Here is a 25,355-nt window from a genome sequence, read left to right as displayed (position 1 = left end):
AAGTTTTACTTATTTTCCTATTTATATTACATACACTATTATTTTCTTTGTATTGAAGCAATTTTATATTAAATTCTAGTATTTTAATAAAATATATTATGTAAAAGTGAGATACCTACAAAAATGTAAAACAATGTAAATTACACAATAAATACAAATCGATTAATTACTTCTTCTTGAATTAAAACTAGCCCCTGTTCGTGACTTTGTCCGAACTATTAAACATTTGGATAAGCTATGTATGTGAAACTTATTTTGGTTCAAACCTGGATCTTATCATTTACCTATCTATGTATAAAGAATATTATCTCTTGTTCTCTACAAACATTTCTTTTGCGTTAAGATGCATTCTTTTTAGATACATCCAATAATTGAGAAGTAAATAATATTAATAGTTCGAAATTCCGTCAAGTTGTTTGTAATCTTATTAAACAGATGACTATCGATGTGATGAGGAGAGCTAAAGAACAGACTATCTGATGACCTGAAACAATTAAGTTCATAATATTTATTTATTTGAGAGAAATAAAGATTTAAAAGTAAAAAAAAATAATATGCTTGGCGGCGTTATGCAAAAAAAAGGCTAATAATATAATTAGCTTTAGGTAGCATAAATGTTAGGGAATTCAATAAATGAGAAAACCTTAACCTATCATCAAACTTAACAACCATAATGTTGTCGTTTTGTGAACCTTATATTCACTTTACTTATATGACTGCTCCTAACTTTTATTTATATCTAACAGACACTCGTTAGGCAGTTAGATCAAGACTTAGATAAAGAAAAGGATACTTTAAACCATTTAGTACCATATCATTTTCAGTAGGTATATAAAATGTAAAAGGGCAAAGTCCACAAAAGTTTGCAGTGGTGACGACTGTCTTGAGTAAGGGGTGATATAAATTATTTGTAAAACAGAAATATGATCTCGATATAGATTCATAACGAAACTTGTTTTAACATAGTATTATAAGCACCTACAAATATTTCAATTAATTCAGTGCTATTAGCAAGTAAGCCTGCTACAGAAAAGCTGTCATAAAAATAATCTCAATTTAGCTTTTCATGTATAAATAAATAATAATTAATTTAAAACTGTACAAGATACTACAAGCAGAAATAACAACATTTTACCTGAATCTGGAGCGACTTGTACCAAATTAGGCGTTTCGGGCGAAGGCGACGGGGGATCTGTTAACAAAATTATTATACAAATTAATTCTCTCTAAAAAAGAATGTTTCAGTACAAAAAAAGGTCTTTTGTGATAATTCATGGAAGGCAATTACAGGAGTTTTTGTTGTCAAGCTGTAATATAGATGTAATCTTTTCGATACGGAAAAAACGTGTTTAGAGCATGGATTTGTATGAATAAGTATATTACGAGGGCCCATTGACGTAAAGGGAAAATTTGGCGAATAATAAGGCTCAGATGAAAGTAGTTATAATAATAAGGTAGGAGGTATAGGTACTGCAAGATTCATTACTACCAAGAATTTCGCATCCATAATAATCGTTATGTTATCTAAAGATGATTGAGTGGGCGCTTTGTCGAAAGCTTGTATTTTCGCGTATTCCTGGAACATACTGTTGCCTCTAATAACCTGGCTTAAGGCGTACCTAGTTGCTCTGAGCTGGCAAGCAAACTTCATCTCATGGAGAACGTTTTAGCAATTCATCGATTATGAGAAAATATATGCTAGGGTATTAACATTTACTGGAAACATGATTATCTAAACGCTGAGCTGCCATAGACAATTCTGAAGGATGTTTTTATTGGACCAGGGAATTATACCCATGTCCACCCATGTCCCACTTCAACTTTAACAATCACCCATGACTATCAACATTTTGCCCAACAAAAAATATGCTATATTAGTAGTTTTTCTTTTTCTTTCATGTTTTTCTATTACTCCATTAAATAGCTTTAAGAAAGGTAAACCACAAAATCATCATCATCCTCTCGCTCTTATTGGTGTCGGCGCCGCATATTACCACCAAATCTTACCTCTATAAAATATATCCCGCTTTCTGCTATAATAGTTGGCGAGTGGGACCTGCATGTCGCACAAGATCTCAACAGTGGGGGGCAGAGCGTCTATCCTCACGACGGAACTCGTTAGGGCTGTGTAGCGGCCCTCGATGACTTTGATCGACGACTTCGCGTTCAGCGGCCTGTCAACAGATTTTGGTAGTTTGATAAGTTTTGCTTGAAGACTGAGGCTGAGGTTTCGTCTCCTCGATGTATGAGGTAAGAGTACCTATGTTGAAACAATAATTTCTCAGATATACAAAGTAGATGAACAATGCATGAGTTAAATCATTGATGATACTAGTTTACTGCAAAAAAAAAACATGATATGATAATGTAGTCCTTAAAGTTCCCTTTAATCCGATGATTGACTGGTAGGGACTGCCTTATGGCAAGTCAACGAATATATACCGTGTTTTGTACATGAAATAAAAATTCAAATGAATTACACAGTCAAACATACATATATTCCCAAAGTTAAAAATACCATTAAAAATAAAAACACATTCCCACAGCATAATCAGTTCGCAGACGAGGCAAGCAAAGATTAAAGGCCGGCCCTTCATACGAACGTCGTAGGATTATAGAAAGGAGGTAATACCAGTACGACAAACTAAATCCACTCGGGTGGGTATGTGATCGCAAGCCCGATGTCGGGGTTGTTAGCCAACTTTCGCGGAGCATCCAAATTATTCAGTCTAAAATTCTAAGGTGGCTGCACATACGGTGATGTATTTGAGACGGGAACTTCGGGGTTTAAAATATTTTATTTCAACTTATAGAGCGACTGGAGAAAAGCCTAGTGATATGGAAGGTTACTCAATGTCTCACTCACTTTTGCTTCATTTGCAAATCATCCAAATTGTGAACCAAAAATCTCACAAACGATTGAATACTCCATAGGTACCCAATAGTTTGCTGCTATATCTATATAGATGACTTTATTTGAAGACAATCCAAGAGACGAAATGTAGGTATAGCGATGACGGGGTGGGTATGTTTCTACAAAGGTTCCTGCATAAGGAAATTCTGTTTACCGTTACAATTGGATCTTGTTCAACTCAGACTGCAGTAACAGCAGCGTTTTGTACGCCAATATCCGACCGTATGTTTTAAGATTGAGGAACGTTCAAGTGATCGTATCCGGTATTATTCACGAACCAATCGGATGTCCGGAAGTTTCAGCCGTTGTGCCCCGTTCCGTCCGATTCATTGGAATTTATTTTCTACTACATCATATTGGAAATGATTTCTATACGCCGACTTTTTTATTAATCTGTATGTGTGTCTGCATTTTTATGAAACTTTCGTATTGTATTGCAGAAACGTCTAGACCAATCAGATGTTTCAATGATTGCAATATGCTGTTTCATAGTAAAGTTATGCATGAATACTTATCATAAAATAAATAATAGGAGAGTATTTCCTTAGGACAAATAAATAGCACCCCTAGACTAACTTCGTATGAAGCTGTTGGTAGAAGTTGGGTCTTGTTAAAGGCTGGGCAATATGACACCCTTAGAAGATGATCAAGAGATCAATATGAAAACACGTTGAGGAAAATGATGAAAGGAGGTCTTACATGACACAGACCATTAGACAACTTCCACTGTAACAACCGTAACATTTTATAGTTTTTACACAAGTGTGAATAGTTATTTTGACACAACACATAACACACTGACGTACCATTGACATAAATCAATCAGCGTATGAAACAATGGAGGTTCAATTTACCATGACGTCGTAACTCAAGTTACGTATAACTGTTACGTTCACAAGCTTTGAGTTTTGATCCTTACTATCGATTGAATATTGCATTAGCGATAGGATTTTGATAGCTCATAGTGAGAAATGTAAAGTTCTTGGGAATTGCTGTGTAGAAGGATTTTCAAGGTTAATGGTTAGGATGTAATGTAAGCCGATTTGTTATCATTCTATTTACTGGAGTATTGATATGCTTTTGGATGTATTGGCCAAAAAATACGCAATTCTGATGGTAGTAAAAACTGTGCATTGATGTAAACCCACCAGCAAATCAAACAATAGAGGTTCAATTTACCATGGCGTCGTAACTCATGTTACGTATAACTGTTATGTTCACAAGCTTTGAGTTCTGATCCTTCCTATCGATTGAATATTGCATTAGCGATAGGATTTTGTTTGATAGTTATTTCCATGTATTGTTCATAGTGAAAAGTTTTTGGAATTGCTGTGTGGAAGAAGTTTCAAGGTAAAATGGTTTGAGTGTATGAATGTTAGTCGATTTGTTATTTATTTTATTAAGCGGGGTATTGCTGCTACTTTTGCATGCATTGGCTTTAAATAATTCCGATTTTTACTTGGTATTCATTTCAACTTTGGAAATCATTAAGATTATAATGAGAGTGAGAAAATAGATTTTTTTATGTTAAAGGCTTTTTCGAATTACTCAGTATCTTACCTATTTCCAGCTAAGATGACCAGCTCGGGTTTGGGGAATACTCCTTCAACGGAACAAATGACGTTCAAGTAGTTTTCGTCCAATCTATCTTGTATCATGTCGAACTTGGTTTCTGGAACTGCAGAAAAAATAAAAAGTTAATATCTTAGATAATCAAGTATTTTTTTTTTAATTATCTTAGTATTTTCGACCTTTAAAAGTAAATTGTCAAATTATAATTAAGCAAAATTTCAATGTGGCAAATGATACTCCGTTTTCATTTTGCGTATTACGTGTGTTAATATCGAGACGCATTTAAGTACGTAATTATACAATGTAACAGATACATACGTAGTACATAAAGTCACCTTTATATCTGCCTTACTTATAACACCAAAAGCCACCATTCCACTAATCCATAATAATATTAAAATACCCTGTTTTAAAACCTTTGACATCACAGATACCCCATCAGTCTATAAAGTAAATATCTTCGACTAGACTGCAGCGAACGACTATGTTTTAGCAATACAATATCTACTGTCTATGATCACGCGAACGGTAATGGATACTGCTTTTATGGTACAAAGAATAAGCTTGTCTTTGGAAATGGCTTAATTTTTTTATGTAATACAAAAAGATTGTTGCAAATCAGCAGGTACTTCAACTTAACTGTGACATTTTTATGACTATTTGTAAATTAAAGTCGTATTTAACTGAGCGAAAACTTTTTGACCTCATTTGCAAGACTTATTGGAATGGATCAACAAGAATGTTAGGTATATAAAATTCTTACGCTAGTTACGAATAAAAAATTTCTAGTATAAAAGTTTGATGCCACATCTAGTTTCATAATAAAATCGAAGACCCAGTACTGTTGCTTCAAATAATGATGGATTTTCTAATATAAGCAAAACAGCCATTTGTATTCCATTAGCTTGCTTTCGTAGACTTTCAGACCACCGTACCTTGTAATACACTTAAACTCAGCTTTTATTAAAAACCCGCAGAAAATTTTTCTTTTAGGTTCAAGGAAGTTTCCAGTACCTTCCATACCATCGGATTTCCATTTCATTATTTTTCTAGAAAACATGTCCATTAGTGTTTCGTAATCTCGATACAAAGAACGAAATGTTTCAGAAATGAAATATGCAAAGATTCGCTGGATAGACAGAATTAGTATTGCTTTTGTATATTTTATCTTCTTTTTCGAGACTAAAATACTGCGGACTGTATAAATTATTCGCAAAATTAATGACTTTTGCGAATTATTCATTACTACGGTAAGTTAGTTTCTTTTGCGTTTTTTTTTTCAGTGAGAAAAAATACATCATACTGTGTTATAAATCACTTTGTTCTACATTATTCTTGGAATAGAATCTAAGTGATTTAGTGACAAGTAGGAATTACCAACATAAAATCATTACGTTTGTTTTACTATTATATAAGTTTGTATGACTGTCATTCCAAACAAACGGGGTGAGCTAAATAAAACCGTTTAAACATTGCCTCGTCATCATTCATTTCTAGAGCCACTCTGGTGGTGTATACAATATGGATAATCCGGTGAACAAACGCGGTCGAATACTTATTTTTGAAATACATATATAGTGATGAAAGGAGACCGTTGAAAAGGCAGAGTATCATCGAGGAAACCTTCTTAAACACTCCTGCAAGAATTCACCAACAGCCTTCCTACAAAAACCAACCACAGACCATAATCCCTTCCCAAAATCAACAACAATAACAGGCAACAAACTGCACAATACCGTTCCTTCCCTGGATGCACCTGCAGATAAACTTGCACAAAGTAATTTCCGTTTAGTCTCAGCACAAAGCTTATTGTTGCGGCTCCCCGCTTGTTATTATGTGCTATGTTCAGTGCATTTCATTTTGTGATGTCAATAATTAATAGGCTGTAATTTCCTGCTTCGATTTCCAGGGATTTGTGAATTTTTGTTTCTGGTTTTGAGGTGACTCAAAGTCAAAGTCAAAGTCAAAGTCAAAGTCAAAGTCAAAATCATTTATTAAAATAGGCTAATACGATTAGCACTTTTTAACGTCAAAATTTTACATGAATGACAGCACCCCCAAAACGCCCCCCTTTCACCACTTCCTAGTGTTATGGCTGGAAAGAAGAAGCGGTGAAGAACAAACTTCCCAGCAACACAGCTGTCTATTACAATTTAATTATTATTAATTTATTTTACAATTATACAATTCAATTTCAATTTCATCAATTATTAATTTAAAACACCGAAAAATACAAAATAAAATAAAGCACTTTTATTCCACTTCAGAGCTGCCATCTGCGTTTATCTGTGAAATAATCATTAACATTATAATATGCCTTTTTAACAAGAATTTCTTTGATTTTGTTTTTAAAAGAACTGTCCGTTAACTCCAACAGATGAACCGGAATTCTGTTATAAATGCGTACACAAAGCCCCACAAATGAACCGTGCACCTTATGTAGACGATAATTAGGTGCGGTCAACTTATGTTTATTTCTGGTATTAAAATGATGTACGTCACTGTTTTTACTATATGAATCTAGGTTTTGCCTTACGTATATTATATTGGCATAAATGTATTGAGACGCCACAGTCAGAATACCAATATCCTTAAACCTTTCCCTAAGGGAGACTCTAGCACCAAGTTTGTATATAGCACGGACAGCGCGCTTCTGTAGTACGAAAACATTCTCGATATCGGCAGCATTGCCCCACATAAGAATTCCGTAGGACATGATGCAGTGAAAATAGCTAAAGTACACTAAACGCGCCGTGGCTACATCGGTGAGAGCTCTTACTTTCCTGACAGCGTACGCAGCAGAGCTTAATTTACCCGTGATGCCAGTTATATGCTCACCCCATTGAATTTTGGAGTCTACTGTTATCCCTAGAAAAGTCGTAGCATGTACCGTTTCGAGTTCCTCATTGTTCAAAATTACACCGGGACCGAGATTTTTTACATTGGGCAAAGCAAATTTAATACATTTTGTTTTCTTCGTATTCAAAACTAAATTATTGGCTGTAAACCATTGCGTTACTAGTGAAAGACAAGAATTCACGTCATCAAAATCTACTCTATTCCTATCAACTTTAAAAATTAGAGACGTGTCATCAGCAAACAATACCACATCACACAATGATTTTAAATAATATGGCAAGTCATTAATATATACAAGAAACAAAAATGGACCTAAAATCGACCCTTGCGGTACGCCCAAACGAACGGGTAGATTGGAAGATTTGACACCGTTAACGTCAACACATTGCATTCTACCGCTTAAATATGAGCTAATAACACTAAGTGCGCTGTCTCTAATACCATAGTACTTTAGCTTCTGGGTAAGCGTTTCATGTTGGACGCAGTCGAACGCCTTGGAAAGATCACAGAACACCCCGATAGAATTCTGTGACTTCTCCCACGCACTGAATATATGTTTCAGTAGAGCAACTCCGGCATCCGTTGTGGAGCGACCCTTTGTAAAACCGTATTGTTCCGCATGTAAAATATTGTATAAATTAAAATGCCGGAGGAGTTGATTTAAAATTAGCTTTTCAAAAATTTTGCTCAACGCGGGTAGAATTGAGATGGGTCTAAAGTTACCTAGATCGTTCTTGCTCCCGGATTTAAAGAGAGGAATAACTTTACTGTATTTCATAAGTTCAGGAAAGGTACCTGAGTCAATGCACTCATTAAATATACGAGCTAAATAGGGCGCAATATCGTCAATAATACAGTTTAAGACTTTAACAGAGATACCCCATAAATCACCTGTCTTTTTTGAATTTAATGACTTGAAGGTTCTTACTATGTCATAAGGTGAAATATAACTAAAGGTAAATGTGGCTTCACATTGACTAACACTACTACGTAAAAGTTTTTCGGCGTTGGTGGCAGAGGAGTCTAAGCCGCTAGTGGTCTTGATTGGAATATTAGAGAAGAATGTGTTAAATTCGCGAGCTACATCAGAATCTTTCTCATAAACTTGATTCTCATTAATGATTTTATACTGATTATCACGCTGTTTGATTTTCCCGGTCTCGCTATTTATAATATTCCACGTCGCTTTTATTATACTCTTACTATTCTTAATTTTATTACTGAAATACATTGATTTTGCCGCATGACAAACTTTTTTAAACAATTTAGAATAATTCCTAACATATCTAATAAAATTTTCATCAAAATTATAATTTTTCATTTCATACAACTCATACAGCTTAGCTCTACTCTTGTAAATGCCGGGGGTAGCCCACTCATTGAAGTTAGCCATTTCTTTTAGTACGAGCGTTTTGGTTTTAAAACTAGAATTAAATTCGTATTTTATTATATCAAATAGTGCTCCGTACATTAAATGGGGATTGTTTTTATTTAATATTTCATTGTCTAGTTTCGCGTTAATATTATTTTTAAAACTATTAAAACGACTGGTTGTTAAGGGCCGACATGTTATTTCCCGCTTGATTTTATTCTTTTTATCAGGAAACCGTGCCAGTTGACCACGGTGATCGGAAGGAAGGCCATTGGTAATCAGACTGGTGACAAACGTCATAGTTTATTGTTATATATTTTCTGAAATCTTCGCCATTAAGAATAATAATGAGATAAAAACGAGTGACTCGTTTTATATGATATATCTCTTTCTGCGTTGGCTGTCAAATGTGATGATAACCACTGTTTGATTGTGCTAAGTCCGGCTACATACCATATGTACTATTGAAAGAGATACATAGGATGCGAAAACCACAAGACAACTACATCTTAATAACTACGCAACTTAAGGTGTTTTCAGATTTCTGCTATTATTTACACAAACCCTTTTATGTATAATTTTATGACTTTCGAATTATTAGTTTTTTCTTTTATAGCTTACTCCGAGTATCCATGCCAACCTTCTCTAAACCTAAACCAAACCTAAAAATATATACAACTCACCAAATATAGTCATAGGCCTGGTCTTCTCATCCTCAGCCAGGAAGGTGGACACCACGCAGGTGTAGTTGCCAGTCAGCTCTGGAACTGGTGACGTGATGTGAAGAGCTCGGTGTTGAGTATACGGGTTGTGTGAGACTTTGTATGATAGGTCCACCTGGATTAGAAGAGGTTTGGTTACTTACTATGCATTTAATATGAAGGTGTTTTTTAAAAGTGGAAGTTTATGGAACATTACCCACTAATTGCATTCATAATAAAAGATTCAATTCTTTTGGGTTACAGATACATTGCTTCTGTTTTCCAAAATTACCTATAGGTATAAGTACTAGTTTATTTGTCATATTCTTAGAGAAAATCGATCTCAGTGGCGAGCACTTGGAGAGGCCTATGTCCAGCAGTGGACTGCGATAGGCTAATGATGATGATGATGATTCTTAGAGAAACTAGGTCTTGGTTTACAAATATGTTTTCATTCTTTATTTCTTTTTCCAGTGTCTTAGATTCATAGAAAAAGTTGTTAGAAATTGCTAGTAGCAGCGATTCCTCAAATTGTCGCAGTACCCTAATATATGGCATCTCCTCGTAATTCGTGGAATTCCAAGAATCAATTACCTTGTTCCTCAAAATGCCCAACGCCTGAGGTTTCTGCGGTGGTATCCATTGGTACACTGGCTGCGTTTTGTCCATATAAAACCACTTGACCACTAGACCGGTGACGTTGCTTGTTATAAAGTCGCAGTCTAGTGTTATGGAGTCTTTAGTGCCATACTGAATCACATCTGGAACTCTGATGTTGACGATCCGAACTGAATGTACGCCTGAAATTAAAAGGAAACTTGTTTTTAATTAGCCTCCATAGGAATACAATTATTTTGGTGCAGTTAAACGTGATTTTCTGTAAGTAATTAATTTTATTATTAATGATTGTTTATGTAAGTAAATAGGCCATTCGAAAACCCGTGCCAAGGAAGAGTCGCAACCAAATAAAAAACTAACCCACACAGATATTTTACATGTCTATATAACACGAGCACGAGCCAATCCTCTGTGGTAAACCGAATTGTTAGCGATCCCAGTTTTGGTAACCACTCAGTTTCAGCACGGAAAAATATTGTGCAATATTATTTTACTCAAACAAATTCTAGGTTGGTCGACACAAAATAATTTTACGAAAACATCCAATCTATCCCAACATGGGACATGATAACTGGGCTGTGTCCCGGATGGCTGGAATTCCGATGAGGCAGGACAAAAAATTAAAACATTCCGTGGTATTGGCAGAATCAATATTAACGGGAGAGTTTGCCGCGGGACTCCTGGGAGCGTCGCGCGCCACTGGTCAAACCCTCTGGGTTTCATAAATACCCAGCCAATTGGTTCGGTTGAGTGGTAGGCACCTGTCATGTCGCACGTTAACTTTAGGAAACATTGGTTTAAATTATTTTATTCATTGTCGCAGTTTTGTGTTCATTGATTGTCATGGGAAATGAAATGATCTTTGTTTGTGACACAATTGGGATATTTATGTATGTCTATCAAATATGATAAAGTCATTATTCACAGTAGGTACTGGCAAGCCTTCATTTATTGTCAGGACAATTACCTGGCAAAAAATGAATAAACTGCAGACACAGAAAAACAATCATAATAAATATCTAGAATCAAAACTGAACAAAAGCTAACGAAAATCAGTTTCACAGAATATTTGTATAAACCATTTTTATTTTTACCCAAAATAATCTGGCACAAAATTGAAGGGATTCCGGGAGGACGCATTAGGCTGCCGTTCTAGCGGAAACATCATATTATCGACGGAGGAATCCACCGGAATATTGTTTCGTGGTTTCCTATCAATTCCGGGGATGCCTTTGAGCTCCAAGCCCGTTTTTACGTCAAATATTTCAGCATTGTTATTATTGGAAACCGTTTTGACTGTATATTAACGAAATTATACAGAGTTAGAGAATTAATTTATTAAGGTCCCCGTAATTTGTATAAATCTCAACTGCGAAATTAATTTAAGGGACCTTGACTCGATAATGTTTGAGAAAATTGTGCTGTCCTTTTGAATATGGTGTTTAATATTTTTGCTATAATTACGAAATTCGTATTGCGTATTTTTCATGTTGAATTAACTTAGTCACTGGAATATCAAGTTAATGACGTAACCTCAACAAGAATAGTATTCAGCTCTTGATGACAACTTCTTTCATTCACTCTCCACATAATTTCCACACCAGAAAACGCAACAAACAAATGAACACAGAACATTTAAATAGCTTCCGAACAAAACGTCCAGATAAGGGTCTGATTGGTTTCACTTAAATCATTTCGAACAAACACTTTTATTAAAACTCGTCGCCTGTTCATTGGGGTGTGTGCACATCGCAGAAAGTTGTCCGCCGCCATATTGCATACACCGAAGCTATATTATCTGAGTTAGCAACCGTGACAGGAGTACTATTGTCAACAGACGGACTCATTACACTATCTTCAGTATCGTCCACAAAAGAATTAAAAATATACGTTTGACATGACGGGATGGTTTCAAAGGATTTTTGTTTTTATTTTTGCGGAGCTGCGTTTTGGTTGTGGTCGAATTTAAGTCGCAACTGAAAATGTAGAAGCGGAGTGTTTTTAAAAAATGGGTTGGTGTATGTGTTATTATTTCGTATGTAGTTTTGAATGAAATAGCTATTTCATAGTGTACTATAATCAGCTGCTGAGTAAAAGCTTTGAAAGGAATTTTGATTACTTGTTTCAGTTCGTTTTGTAGTTTTTGAAATCTTCTTTACTTTTAACGTACACTGTAACTTCTTTCGCAGTTAAGATTACCTAGTCACTTATCATTACTGATGTTGACATAATTTTGATGAAAAATATGGGATGACAAATACTTCTAACTTCTAATTCACCACCAGACATCTTCAAAGATCTTTTCAGAGTGCCAAGTCACCTTTACCAAGAGGTTTCGCTTCAAGAAATGAGTAAATTGCAATATAAGAGCAATATAGCCAGCGATTTGGCACAATGCCACACTGACATTAAATTATGATGGCTATAAGTGGTGATATCGAGACTTGAATTTCAAAGGTTTAAATTCTATTTCCAATATATGGATTGTACTGCTATTGTTTGAGTAGCTTTGAGATTAATATCGGGGTCTGGAGACAGTGTGAAGTGGGTGTGAAAGACGTGTTGAGATAGTGAAGAAATTGTATGTTAATGTTTTGAGAATTATATAGTTGAAGATCTTGTTAGTCGATAGCTACCTATTACTTTTATCTTGAATTTCTGAATAGTCAAATAGATCAGCTGGACTTTATACTTTAACGTCAAAGAAGGCCTGAATATTTATAACGAAAGTTTGCATATTTTTGTGTATTTTAGGACAAATAGTTAAATTATATAGGTACCTGGTATTTTGAAGCCACTTTCTGTTTTAACATTACCTAACCACCACTATTAACAGGTCTTTACGAAAACATCACATTTGAACTAATAAATTACACTACCACTTCCACGCAACCGGTTAACCATCATCATAAACAATGCTACCAAACAGATACATGTTTTGCAAGAAAGCAGCAAGTATTGCACGGCCGTTGCTCTTGCGCATGCTTCGTTGATCACCCTCGTCACGGTACGCGCGTGTGTTACTACAGTTTATCTTTTTTACTAGAAAGATAAAAGATAAATGTATGGTCATGCCTTTTAGAAACTGAGAGGTTTTGAAATGTCTTAGGCATGTTGGTTCGGTGTTGTCACTTAACAATGGCTTACACAATGGTAGGACATTAGGACATTGAATTGTTCCGTCGTCATATACTTTATAATGTTGTTTTCCATGTTGTTAATACCTGTTATCTTAAAGTTTTATAAACAACTAGCCAAAAGTAAATACAGTTACTTACGTGAATCCCGCGATACTCTAAAAATAACCATTGACATTTAATTCTGATGCAAACTTAAAACCTATCAATGGCGAATTTCGATTATTTCCATCCAACACTTAATGCTACCCATATTAATTCATTATATCACTCGATTAGCATACCACGTCCTCACTTAACCGAAGATCCGTCCAACAATTTGAAGTTGTCCATCGTGAATATTTAAACACGCACCTTCCGGCACGTGGTATCGAATTAATCACATGTTATGTGTAAGAACGAGACAGGTGTACTCTCACCCCTCGGTTTGTCGTACGAGTGAGTGAGATGAGTATAAGACATCTGTATCGGGAGTCATCGAGTGTGACCGACTCATGCGCAGTCTAATAAGCCGCTGATGGTGAGATAGTAACTGTCGGCTTTTGGCGCTATATTGTTCTTAAGGTATTGTTTTGTTAGGCTTTTTATGTTCTTTTGAGTACGATGGTTAATTAGTAGGTATGTTTTAGACGTGCGGTAAATGAATATTAGCTATGCTAGAACTAAGGCTTGTTTTTCGTATTTTGATGTGAGTATCGAGTGGTTGAATAGATATTAGCATAAATATACTCTTCTGAGTCTTCTGTTATATTTTTTGTAACATATAAACTTCGTAAACTAGCTACTGTGAGGAAAAACTGTTTGAAGAAAAAACTGTCTCAAATATTACCAAACTATCGGATACTATTGGATTCCATCCGCATTCTCTCAAGTACTGGGTGTCCCATAAGTCCTTTGAAATCTAAATTTCGAATAAAATTTAAATGGCGCGCGGGAATGGCATGCGGGGTGCGGGGATAGCATCAACGGTCTTTGGGAATTCATTCGCCATGGAAAGTTTTACCGTAGCGGACCGTGGTTTTTGTGTGCGTGAGTTTTATCAAAACAATGATTCGGCCACCATTGCGCGTTCATTGCGCGGCGTATCATTTGATTCCTGTATTAACTGAATTTTTATGGATGGTAATTTCTTAGCTTTCTTTAAAATGCGCTGTAACGTCGATCTGGGTGTATTTAATGCATTGGAACGCTTACGAATGGATTGAGTAGGATTTTCACGAACTGACTCTTGCACTACGTCGATGTTGTCTTCCGTCAACGTTGAATCATTGTTGTGATAAAACTCAAACACACAAAAACCACGGTCCGCTACGGTAAAACTTTCCATGGCGAATGAATTCCCAAAGACCCTTGATGCTATCCCCGCACCCCGCATGCCATTCCCGCGCGCCATTTAAATTTTATTCGAAATTTAGATTTCAAAGGACTTATGGGACACCCAGTATAAATAGACCTATTGCGGAAATAGGAAAGAATCACCGCCATCCTTAGCAACGTGACCGTATGACGAATGAACGGATGTGGGCATATCTACATATATGGATCTATTACTGTGAGGATGTCATTAGTTATATTATAATGTTTTGCTATTCCAAGAAGCGAGACTTTGGTGATTTATTTCGTAAACGAAAATGTATAAGACAATCACTACAAATTGAAGAAATAACTACCCAAAAAATATTATGGACAGTTTCACTGGATACTGGTAAAGTCTCTGATATATCTATCAGTAACTTATTTGATTGATAAACTATAACTTTTTGTTTCACAGTTTTCGGATGGCAATATCTGGCAGAAATTATAAGCTGATTTTATCTGGCAAATAGCATTAAATATTAGTTGATTAACTGATACTTTATCGTTAACCAGTCAAACCGGGGCTTAATGTAGCAAATGAGAGTAGCGAGGATCAAGACTGACCCATTTATAACACAATGCCATTAACCTATGATGTCCATAAAGCCCATTTTGAGATTCAGCCATTTAATTAACCAGCTCAAAAATTCTTTGATCTTAATGAGTGCACCCGAATTAAAAGTACAAGGATTCGCACACAGAGTTAGGGCGCGTTCTCACTGCTGCCATAGCAAACAGTCTTGGATTTTAGAACATCAAAAGTTTTTGTTTTTAAGGTGTAGACCATTTCATGTTGCCGTGATAATCGAGTGAAACGAATGGAAACAGCCTAAGATGATGGTCATCCAAAAGTGAGAGACTGTCATTACTGTCGCGTCACTATAAGGCTGATCGCTGATATCCGATAATCGGTGACCGATTTTTAGTAGGAGAAAAGTAGATCACGTTAATAGCAATGCGGCTGTCACAAAATTTTTGTGAGAGCGTCCCATAAAAATCAGCACGATTTTCTGTTCTGGAAGAAATCTGACGTGAGTTGGCAGCTTATTCAACCCCAATGTCTTGACAAACTTATTAGGTACTGCATACTGCATATATGCCATGACGGTCCAAAAAGTATGACAGTTGTGACGTCAAACCGTAGTAGGAACGAGCCCTTAATGTACCGAGGAACTACGGTACTGGAAGCCTTATAAGTTGAACTCTTCCGGAGCTCTCGGATGCGGTGGAATTTGTGGTTGTTTTATTAATAAACAGCTGTGAACATACGCTTCATCTCATAGGATATGAGTGGCGTAATCTCCGTGAAGAAACTTGAAGTGTTTGTTTAGAAAAACCAGCCTTTCTAGTCGGGTAAAAAGGAAATAGAACAACACTTCAGAATTAATGAAACACTACTGCTTTTGGTGAAAATCCCATTTAAGTATTCGGTATTTATTAGATGCTCCAAAATGGTTAAGTTTCATATAATCTATACTATTTAATATTATAAAGAGGAAAGATTTGTATTTGAGCGTATGAACTGATTTGATAAAATCTTTGGCATTTGACAAACTATCCTATCCCCAAGGTGCATGTTTCCGGAAAGAAGTGCGGGGAACAGCTACTATAAAAAATAAAACAGGTAAGTTTATGAACCGTATCAATAAAAACTATAATGTGCATCAACCATTAACTAAAGAAACACTTAATAACTGCCCCGCACGAGTCATGACCCCTCCCGTTTTTTCTGCATTATTTAACAGGAGCCGCGCGTAAGGCACGCGACTATACTAAGACATGTGTTCACGGTCTGATGTCCACGGGACAAAGGTGTTTGATTATAAAAAACACAGGATCCTCGCTGTTGTGCACATGGCCTTTTTTGTTGATAAAGCGAAGGCGAAGATGCACGTTGTTTTTATGAGGATAAGCGGATCACACACGAGTCTTTGTGCACTCGCGTGGCAATTCAAAACTATAAGCGTCTCTAGTTTTCTTGTTGTGCGTGTTTTGTATATAAAGTTGGTACACGGGAGGGAGCATGGTGCGTCGTGTGTGATCGACCTTAAGACGACCGTATTGCATAGGTCATGATTTGATTTATGCACGATAATTAAGAGCTTGGTTCCAGAAAAAAATATGCAATTTTATAGTGCGTAGAAATATTTTTCTTTAAAAATCTAACAATAGTGTACCGTTTTTCTTCAACGTGCATTTAAAAAGAATATTTTTACGACATAATACAGTAAAATTCCAAAGGAAGTCACTCAAAACATTTAAGTCCCGTCACTTTACGCAAATCTTCAGCTCCTTTTATAAAATCGTTCATGAACCCGAACTGCGTCGAAGGCGGAACCATTAAATACACATCTAAAGAATCTTCAGTATCAAATTCCAAAGAATAATATAAAGTTTTCCGATGTGGAACATCGAGAAAGTGACTTGCTTAATGTTAATAGGGGTTCGACACTCCAATGTCAGTTTCGCCTTTGAATTTTTAAAGCCACTGAGTTAAAACTTTCTCATGCATTAGGGCGACCACAATTTTTAAAGACATTTCACAGATTCCGTTTGCGGCCTTATTTTCGTATTAGGGAGCAGCTAACTTACGCGACGCGTCTTTAAGAATTCAGACGAAAGCTTATTGCGAGAAAGCACAAAAGGTTTTTTTCATTCGAAATAATGTTGGCAGTAACTTTTGTCGGGTTTTCAGATAGGATAAAATAAGTCTTGGGAGCTCTTTTTTTATAAAATGAAGTTTTTTGTTACACGACTTGATCTTTGTCATAAAATCACTTATGATTTTAACGGTTTACTTATTCATGAAGCTATCCTGCTGAATCTTTTTTCAAACAAAATTGTTGAGAATTTAAATAATTTCATACTTTTTGGCATCTCTGGCTTGTAAAAATACTCCGGTCATCATTCCAACCACTAATGGTCTTAATAGACATTCATACAAAATGACATGTGATAAACACGTGACGATCGTCTGTTCAACTTTATTGTAGTAAAGACCAATAACGTCTAAATTCAAAATTTAAATCTGATTCACACAAATCCCCAGCTCATGCAAACCCATGGCCGTACCACCAAAGTATGTCCCGAAAGCAGACGAGTAAGGAACTCCTTGGAACTTATCCTCCATGATTTCATAACACGTGATAATGTAGCGACGTCAATCTCAGTTTGTTCGTCGCGTCGTCAAAAGTTGCGAGACTGTGGTTTTAATAACTGGCGGTAGCTCAGCTATACGTAATCAGTCCTATATGAGTTTCAAATTAAGTCTTCTGTGAAAAATTTGCTCGTTATCCTGCGATAAGTTTGGTAATTAAGATATTGCTGGTAACTTAGAATATTAGTTTTGTGTGCAACATTAAGATTTATAAGTAGAGGTGAATTAATTAAATAACTTAATAGTCTTATTGCATACTTAATAAAATAATATGGTGTGTAAATAGCTCGCCTTTTTGGAAAACCACTAGTTTATTCACTCGCAAGAGCTATACGACATTTCATAATCCACTGCCACACAAAAATAATTATACATTCATAATTTTGAGATGTCAGATTGTCACAGTTCGAAGTAACTTTTAAAGAACTTTGGTTGATATAATCCAAACTAATATTATAAATGCAAAAGTAACTCTGTCTGTCTGTCTGTCTGTCTGTCTGTCTGTCTGTCCGTCTGTCTGTCTGTCTGTCTTTTCTTCACGCCTAAACTACTGAACCGATTTGTGTGAAATTTGGTACAGACATAGTTTGAAACTTGAGAAAGGACATAGGATAGTTTTTATTACAAAAAAAATATATTATTTTTATAATTAAAATTATTCCGGACATATAGCGCCATCTATTGGTCAAATCAAAAATCTGCTGGTAGTCACTATTCCGCGCGAACGAAGTTGCGGGCAAAAGCTAGTGAATAATATTTTCGCCAGTAGGTACATATATAGCATTATTATGTACCCAGTATTCCAGTTTTTCTAACTGACTTCGAGTTTCAGCTAGCTGGCTTTTATATCGGAACTGACGTTACTGAGTTTCGTTTTTAATTGGTTCTCAATCAAAATGTTGGCCTTAGTTTAACAATGGAGTTCGTCATACAATCAAAAGTTTCTACCGCTTTGCATATGTTCAATGACATGAGTTTAGGCAGTCAAATTATATTGTTACCAAATTTTAGCTTAAGTATATAGATACTTAATATTATATAGCTGAAGATTTCGTATATTTGTTTGTTTGAATGCGCCAATCTCAGGCACTACTTATTTGCAGAATTCTTTCAGGATTAGATAGCTTATTTATCGGGGATGGCTATATAGGCTAGCTTTTATTGGGATGCTTGCAGTAATTCTTACGGTATGTGGGTAAACTAGCTGGTGGAAGCTAGTAATATATATTTAATGTTTGAATTGATTTAGATATTTTACCCGCTGAGTCATCGAGTTTTTACTAAGGTAATTATGTAAAATGTTGACCGTGTTTGAATAATACATAATATCGCAGAATTCGCAGTCTAGATGCATTAACTTTTTGTATATTTTCAAGCTTAAATTTTTGTTGTTGGTTGCATACTTTTGTATAAAATAACTTGATAGTCATAGGTTAATAGGTAATTAAATCGCGAGCAAAGCAGGAAGTGTTAGAAATGGATTATTAAGCAAGAGTGTTACCAACCCAATTACGGTAAACCATTTTCCGACTAATTCAAAGTAATTGCAGTAAAAGTAATAATTCTTACTTCAGTTATTAATGCAACTTAGACCTTCAATCCTAAGGGAAATCAAGGTGTCTCGTCTTATTATGAGGGCGAGCTAGAGGTCCCTTTAGGCAATATCCCCTCAGTAGCTCTTAACGACTCCCATAGGGAATAGATATAGGGAATTAATGGGAAAATTGATTTTGTCTTTATCGTTACTGGTTAAACGTTTGTCAGGTTTGATTGGTTGTGGTGATATGGAAGGTATATTTATAAGACTTGCGTCTTTCAAATAATTGTCATGCCTTATCTTACGAATATTATATGTATGTGCGAGGTAACTTTGTTTGTCTGTCTTTTACGTCAAAACGACTGAACCGATTTAAAGGTTTGGTAGATTGTCTAGCTTAGAAAATGACTTATGCTACTATTTTTTTTGGGTATGAGAAGTAGTTGCCATGGTTACGGGTGTAACCGCGGGAAAACGAACGGCAAAATGATGAATAATATCAATGTTCAAAGATTTGGATTTTCAAGTATTCGTATAAGTACTTTTTTCAATCATTGCGTTGTTTCATAATGCGCAGTAATAGATGAATCATGATTTTAACCTACGCAGCAGTACCAAGTACCGTGTCTTCACGTTCTGTTACTTATGTAAAGTAGGCTAAAAGCAGTATTTAACAGCAAAACAGTAGAATTAATTAACATTAACGTTCAAACGCCAACTTTGTTCTGTAGTAAGAAAAAAATATATGCAAACAGGCATTACAATCAAAAACACATGTAAAACTGTAATTAAAATTAAAAATTGTTGTTTGCTCGACTGTTACATGCAAGAACCTAGTAACCTAATTTAAGGAAATCTTTCATAAGTCACAATGATGTGACGAAACATCACTTAACGTAAGGAAACAAAAAGCAAACGTCATTTTATTCCGAACTAAACGAGCTAGCACATTAATTAGCAGTCGCGGTATTTAAAAGCAAGGCGTACATTGTTCGTGTAAGCGGTGCCATAGATTAAATAAACGTAAAAGTCCATAAGTTACGAAAGAAAATATTGGTATAGTAGATATTTCATCGAAGAAATACTGTAAGAGAAATCGTGATCCAGGAACATCAGGGATTTTGATAAAGCTAACCGTCCATTATTTTTTTTACCTCATTATGATAAGTTATTCATTACGGATAGAAGTTCCACAGTGACATAGTATTATATCGTTTATTTCCATAATGTATGTTTGACATTAGGTGTAAAATATGTAATGATAGTCACAATTATGAACCCTGATGGGCACAGCAAAAAAGTTATAAGAGAGGAAGGCGTTTAATATAAGATAGCAGTAGCATATTATTTACTTAACTTAGTCTCAATTATGATTCAGGTATACAATATCGAACAATTTTTTTAGTTTTACTTCCAAAAATACAAACACACCCCGAAATCTTCTTCAATGAAGTGTCCCTTCTGTTTACATAAATATTCTTTGCCAGTATGCAGTGAAGCGAACTGAGCTCAAGGCATCTGCCGCACGCGACATGATGTTAATGTAGAACTCCATTAATGTTTAAGTTTATTCCTCGGTTGGAATGAATACAATTCCGAAACAATTAAAATTGATGCCAGCCTTTGACTTGTTGAGATTCACTTGCGAAGGTAACGGGGTGTTTGCTTAAATTATTGTCTTTCATGTTGTGACTGATTTACAGTATGAGAATTATGTTGATATTTATTTTACTTCCTGCCTTCACAGATGACAATTATTAATACGTTTAAAGAAAAAACTAGAAGTATTACTAATATTTTTAGTTGAGACTCAGCCTCGAAGCCGATTCCTACATAGTTGGGGAAAGGGCTCGGAGGATGATGACTGAGGGATTGGATAATTCTCCATTAAGTAGGCAGTATTTTTGAAATTCGCTTTTATAAACTGAGATGAGACTAGTAAGATTTTGACCTCTTTTTGAACGAAACAACGGAAGGAAACTCATTTGTCTAATCTACTCTTCACGTTTCAGGGCCATTGAATCGTACTGTGTCTAGAACAAAATAAAGCAAATAAGTTACTTGAATTTAAGCCAGTTTTATGATGTCTTTAACATAATATAGCTACACACCAAAGTATATTTTCTAATTCTAAGGGAGGAACTTAGCATGAAAAAAAACTTTATTATTTGCATATAACACTTCAATCGAAAATTCTAGAACGACCCTATAAACGAAAACATCTTTCACATTTCGTCGTTCACTCCCAAATCATACGGTAACACAAAATTCCACGTCCCAAATACACGACAATGATTTATCATTATAGGAGGTAACACTTACATGGTTCGCAGATCGAGGCGTCCTCGGTATTCGGAATCCAATTATTTAGAATTCCACCTGTAGAAGCATTTTCTACGTAGGTAAATGAAATCGCGATATTTGGGAGTAAGTGAATTTTTCGGTAGCAAGTCAACGTCTTAATCGTAATTCACGGTTCCGCCTTGCTTTGATTGTGACTTGTGAGCGAATGAATAAATTAATGCGAGCCTCTAGTAGATTTGTCCGCATTCTTACTCGAGATTGAGAAATTAGGAATGTTTTGTTTTTAATTTGGAATTTCCCTATTCTTTTGTTTTTCTTTTAACGGTTTAATGCTGCTCTAAAAAAAAAATTGTGCTGCTACTCTCAGTGCGTCTTTCTAACATGCTACTAAAATAAAACTTTTTTTTTAATTCCTCATAATATCATAATTCACTCAATAAACATCCATTTTATCAAAATACCAGTTGTCACAAATCAAAACTCGGTACGGTATAATTAAATAAGTGATATTTTATTAGCCACTATTGAGGACCATCGATTCAACGTAAAGACCTATTATTCGATAAATAAGTAAAGAATTGCTTCATTCAAAAGCCCGCGTTAGGGAGAAATTGTCTATCATTCAAATGTCACGATGACAGCTATGTTTGTGTCAACGAAGCTAGCTTTATGGCAGTAAGACTTTTAGTTCCCAGGCTGATCAATAATAGTAGTTTCTTATAATTTTCTTTCTTTTACGTGAATTTTCTTTTTTTTTTATCTTACAAAAGTAACAAATTCTCTAATTCAAATTAAAAACAATTTAAACAGAAAAAGAAAAAATAGAATTACCCATTAAAAAATTTGAGGCGCATTTAAAAGTAGGCGCTAATAAATGATTGCATAAATATTATATTTAAATTCCGAACATCAGCACATATTTCTTTCCATATTTAAAATTAAATAGTTGTCATAATACAATGACACGATGCGGACGACACGACTGCACTACCAATGAATAATACATTCGATAATTGGCGCTTCCTATTTCGTTCGACATTTGAATTTTATATTGCTTCGATGACTGCGGATCTGAACTCGGAGTGAACACTGTGTTTATTGTGCATTCGACGCAGTTGATTTGTTATGGGCTCTATTAACATTATTATGTTCGGTATTTCAGCTGCTGGAATTGTGTTGTAAATTCTTTGTTGTTTCTCCAATGAAACTGTACGGACTGGTGCATTGGACCGTAGTACCTATAGGAAGGTGGATTGCTGGTGTTAACATAATAGTTGGTACTTTATTGAGCAATTTTTTTTACTGATTGTAGTTTGGCGTACGTAAGTTAAGCGAATGTTGACATAGGGTTTTTAGGTTAAGACTTGAAAATTACTAAGTGGATTTTTAAAATAACTTGTATACCTTTATGAGGCTGAAGTGGCGTGCCAACGTAAAAGATTTATATGTTTTCTTAGTAACCTGGATTTTAAGGTCGTTTAAGATAATATAAAATAAATCGTCGGTTTAATATCTTAATATAATTGCCACAATTTTAAAATCAATATTTATCGAATAGTGTTAAATGGATATATATCACCATTAAAAAATATATACCTATCAGTTTATTTTGACGTTACTTACCACGTTTTGATGACCAGCAGCCCTAACTGTCAATCGATAGTTAACGGGTCAACTTGACCGGACGGGTTGAACCATTGTGGTTCACCCATTGCTGGCAGGTTTAACTAGCATGTATTGTGTTATTAAGTAATTAGTGTTAATTACTGGCTCTAGGAATTATATATTGGAATACGTATGTATTTTCGGAAAAGCTTTGTTAATAATATGGAACAAATTCTAGGATTATGTCAATCATGGGGAAGGTGAATTGCTTCAGAATTAGTTTGTTGTATGTTATATTCGTTGATAAATTATATGTTATTTATTTAAGGTCGCAATGATGAGTTTTCAGCAAAGAAAGACATGAGGTCTAAGCTAATGAAGAATGCAATAAGTTACTTAAACCAATGTTTAATTTTCCGTCTTAATTTAAAATTATCTGTGACGTCATTTTGATCAAGAGAATCTTCTTATTTTATTCGAAAAAAAACAATCAGTAATTACTGAAAGATGATTTTTACAATAAATCGATAGATGGAACATTCGCAAACAAGAATATACATACTACGTAATTTTGTACCTAAAGGACTACAAGAATAAACTCCTTGCTACCAGCTAAAATCGGACCCCGTATTTGATCGATACCAATGTGATTCTCATATTACCAATGTCGATATTGATCCACTAGGTCAATGAGCTGGCATTTGTTTACGTCTACTTCTAAGTCCTTATCCAAACTTGTATGTATAGGTTACTGAAGCTCAAAGGATAAATCTACATATATCAAAACCTAAAAACATCGTAATGACAGCTAAAAACACACATTACGCATCTGCTAATGTTGCCTGAAAATTGTTGACACAAACTTAGTTTTTTTATTATTGTAGAAAAAATAAATAATAACTCACATTGTAAAACAATAGAAAACTTCAAAATCCACCACATTATTTTCCAAAATCCCGCCAAAACCACACCAATAAATCACTTGCGTTCGCGCCACCAACCAAATCCAGAAACAAAAACCGTCACAAAGTACAAACTTATAAACTAGTATCTTTATATTCCGTAAAGAGAATATATTACGAAGTTCGCGAGTAAAACTTTAAACCAACGTGTGTGGGGTTCGAACCCGGGTAGGAAACTAACCGACGTGACCAACTGGCGCCCGGGAGCAACCAGACCATATCGGAAGAACTCGGTATTGTGTTGTTATTGGGTAATTTTATTCTAATACTTACACGTAAGTCGGTTTGCGATTTTAGTCTTTATTGTGATGAGTCAGGTTTTAAGTTTTTTTTTATTGCTAGCATGCTAGCATTTTTTTTTGCAAGTGGTTTATATGGTCTATCCAAAAGAGTGCATGCTTGATCAATATTTTTTTTTTTGATAGGCATAATTATGCAATTTATTAAAACAATGCAATTTTATTTAACAACCCAAACGGAGGAACAAACTTCATATCGGGATTGCAATAACTAGGAACATCAATAAATATACTGATATCGTAACCGAAAACTGTGAAGGTGATGATAAATGTCTTCCAAAATCTAGGCCACTCTTTTCTAACCTGCAACTCAACCTACCAAAAGCAAGTCCCACTTAAAAAAAGGCCCAAAATAGCTTCAAATTTGGCCGGCCGTATGTCACCGCAAAGCGTCTACTAGGCCTTCCGGCTTCTATCGCGCTAACCCATCGCCTTACGTTCATTTACATCGCCAACTTAGTATGCGAATAATGTACAACGCTTGTATAACATTTCTTAGTAAGTTAAAACCTTGGCGTTAATTTTATCTTCAGTCTGCAGCCCCGATTTGTATTCTTAGCTCTATTTTCGGGTATATTTTGAGAGATTTTAGTACTGCGCGTAGGTTTCTGCCCACGTTATGTTTAGGAGAAATTATGAATTGAAACTCGAGTTTAGCTGGATTGCAGAATGCCTTGGAATTATAGTTTTAAAATACAATCTTTCAAAAAGAATAATAATGATACATACAGTGCTCGGCTTACTAGAATTTCTTTCCTCCTGTTTAAATGATAAAGAAAAGTGAACCATTTCCCGTGTAAGCTCAGTACTGAGAAGTAAATATAAGGCTGAAGTACAGCTGATCTTACAGAATTCTTATGAATCGTATAAACGTTATGCGGAGGAGTATCTTGACTCGTATTGTACGCATTTCTATTAATAAAATTTAAAAATAGAACCAAACGCTAAATACAAAAAAACTA

The 25,355-nt window shown here is 35.2% G+C and overlaps 1 protein-coding gene across 1 annotated transcript; it reads right to left on the bottom strand.

Moving 5' to 3' along the window:
- Window positions 1-407: 407 nt before the first annotated feature.
- Window positions 408-24,232, bottom strand: LOC110374392 (uncharacterized). The gene is made up of 7 exons (XM_049840971.2): window positions 24,038-24,232; window positions 10,013-10,218; window positions 9,401-9,554; window positions 4,475-4,592; window positions 2,008-2,174; window positions 1,136-1,192; window positions 408-484 (listed from the first exon to the last, which is right to left on the bottom strand). Exons 1-7 carry the CDS (start codon window positions 24,072-24,074, stop codon window positions 408-410), a joined length of 816 nt encoding a protein of 271 aa, XP_049696928.2. The 5' UTR covers window positions 24,075-24,232.
- Window positions 24,233-25,355: the final 1,123 nt, after the last annotated feature.

This window comes from Helicoverpa armigera, chromosome 10 (genome assembly GCF_030705265.1).
Source record: "Helicoverpa armigera isolate CAAS_96S chromosome 10, ASM3070526v1, whole genome shotgun sequence".
Classification (NCBI taxonomy): domain Eukaryota; kingdom Metazoa; phylum Arthropoda; class Insecta; order Lepidoptera; family Noctuidae; genus Helicoverpa; species Helicoverpa armigera.
Note: the sequence above shows the minus strand (reverse complement) of the source record. Positions and strands in the feature narration are given on the sequence as shown.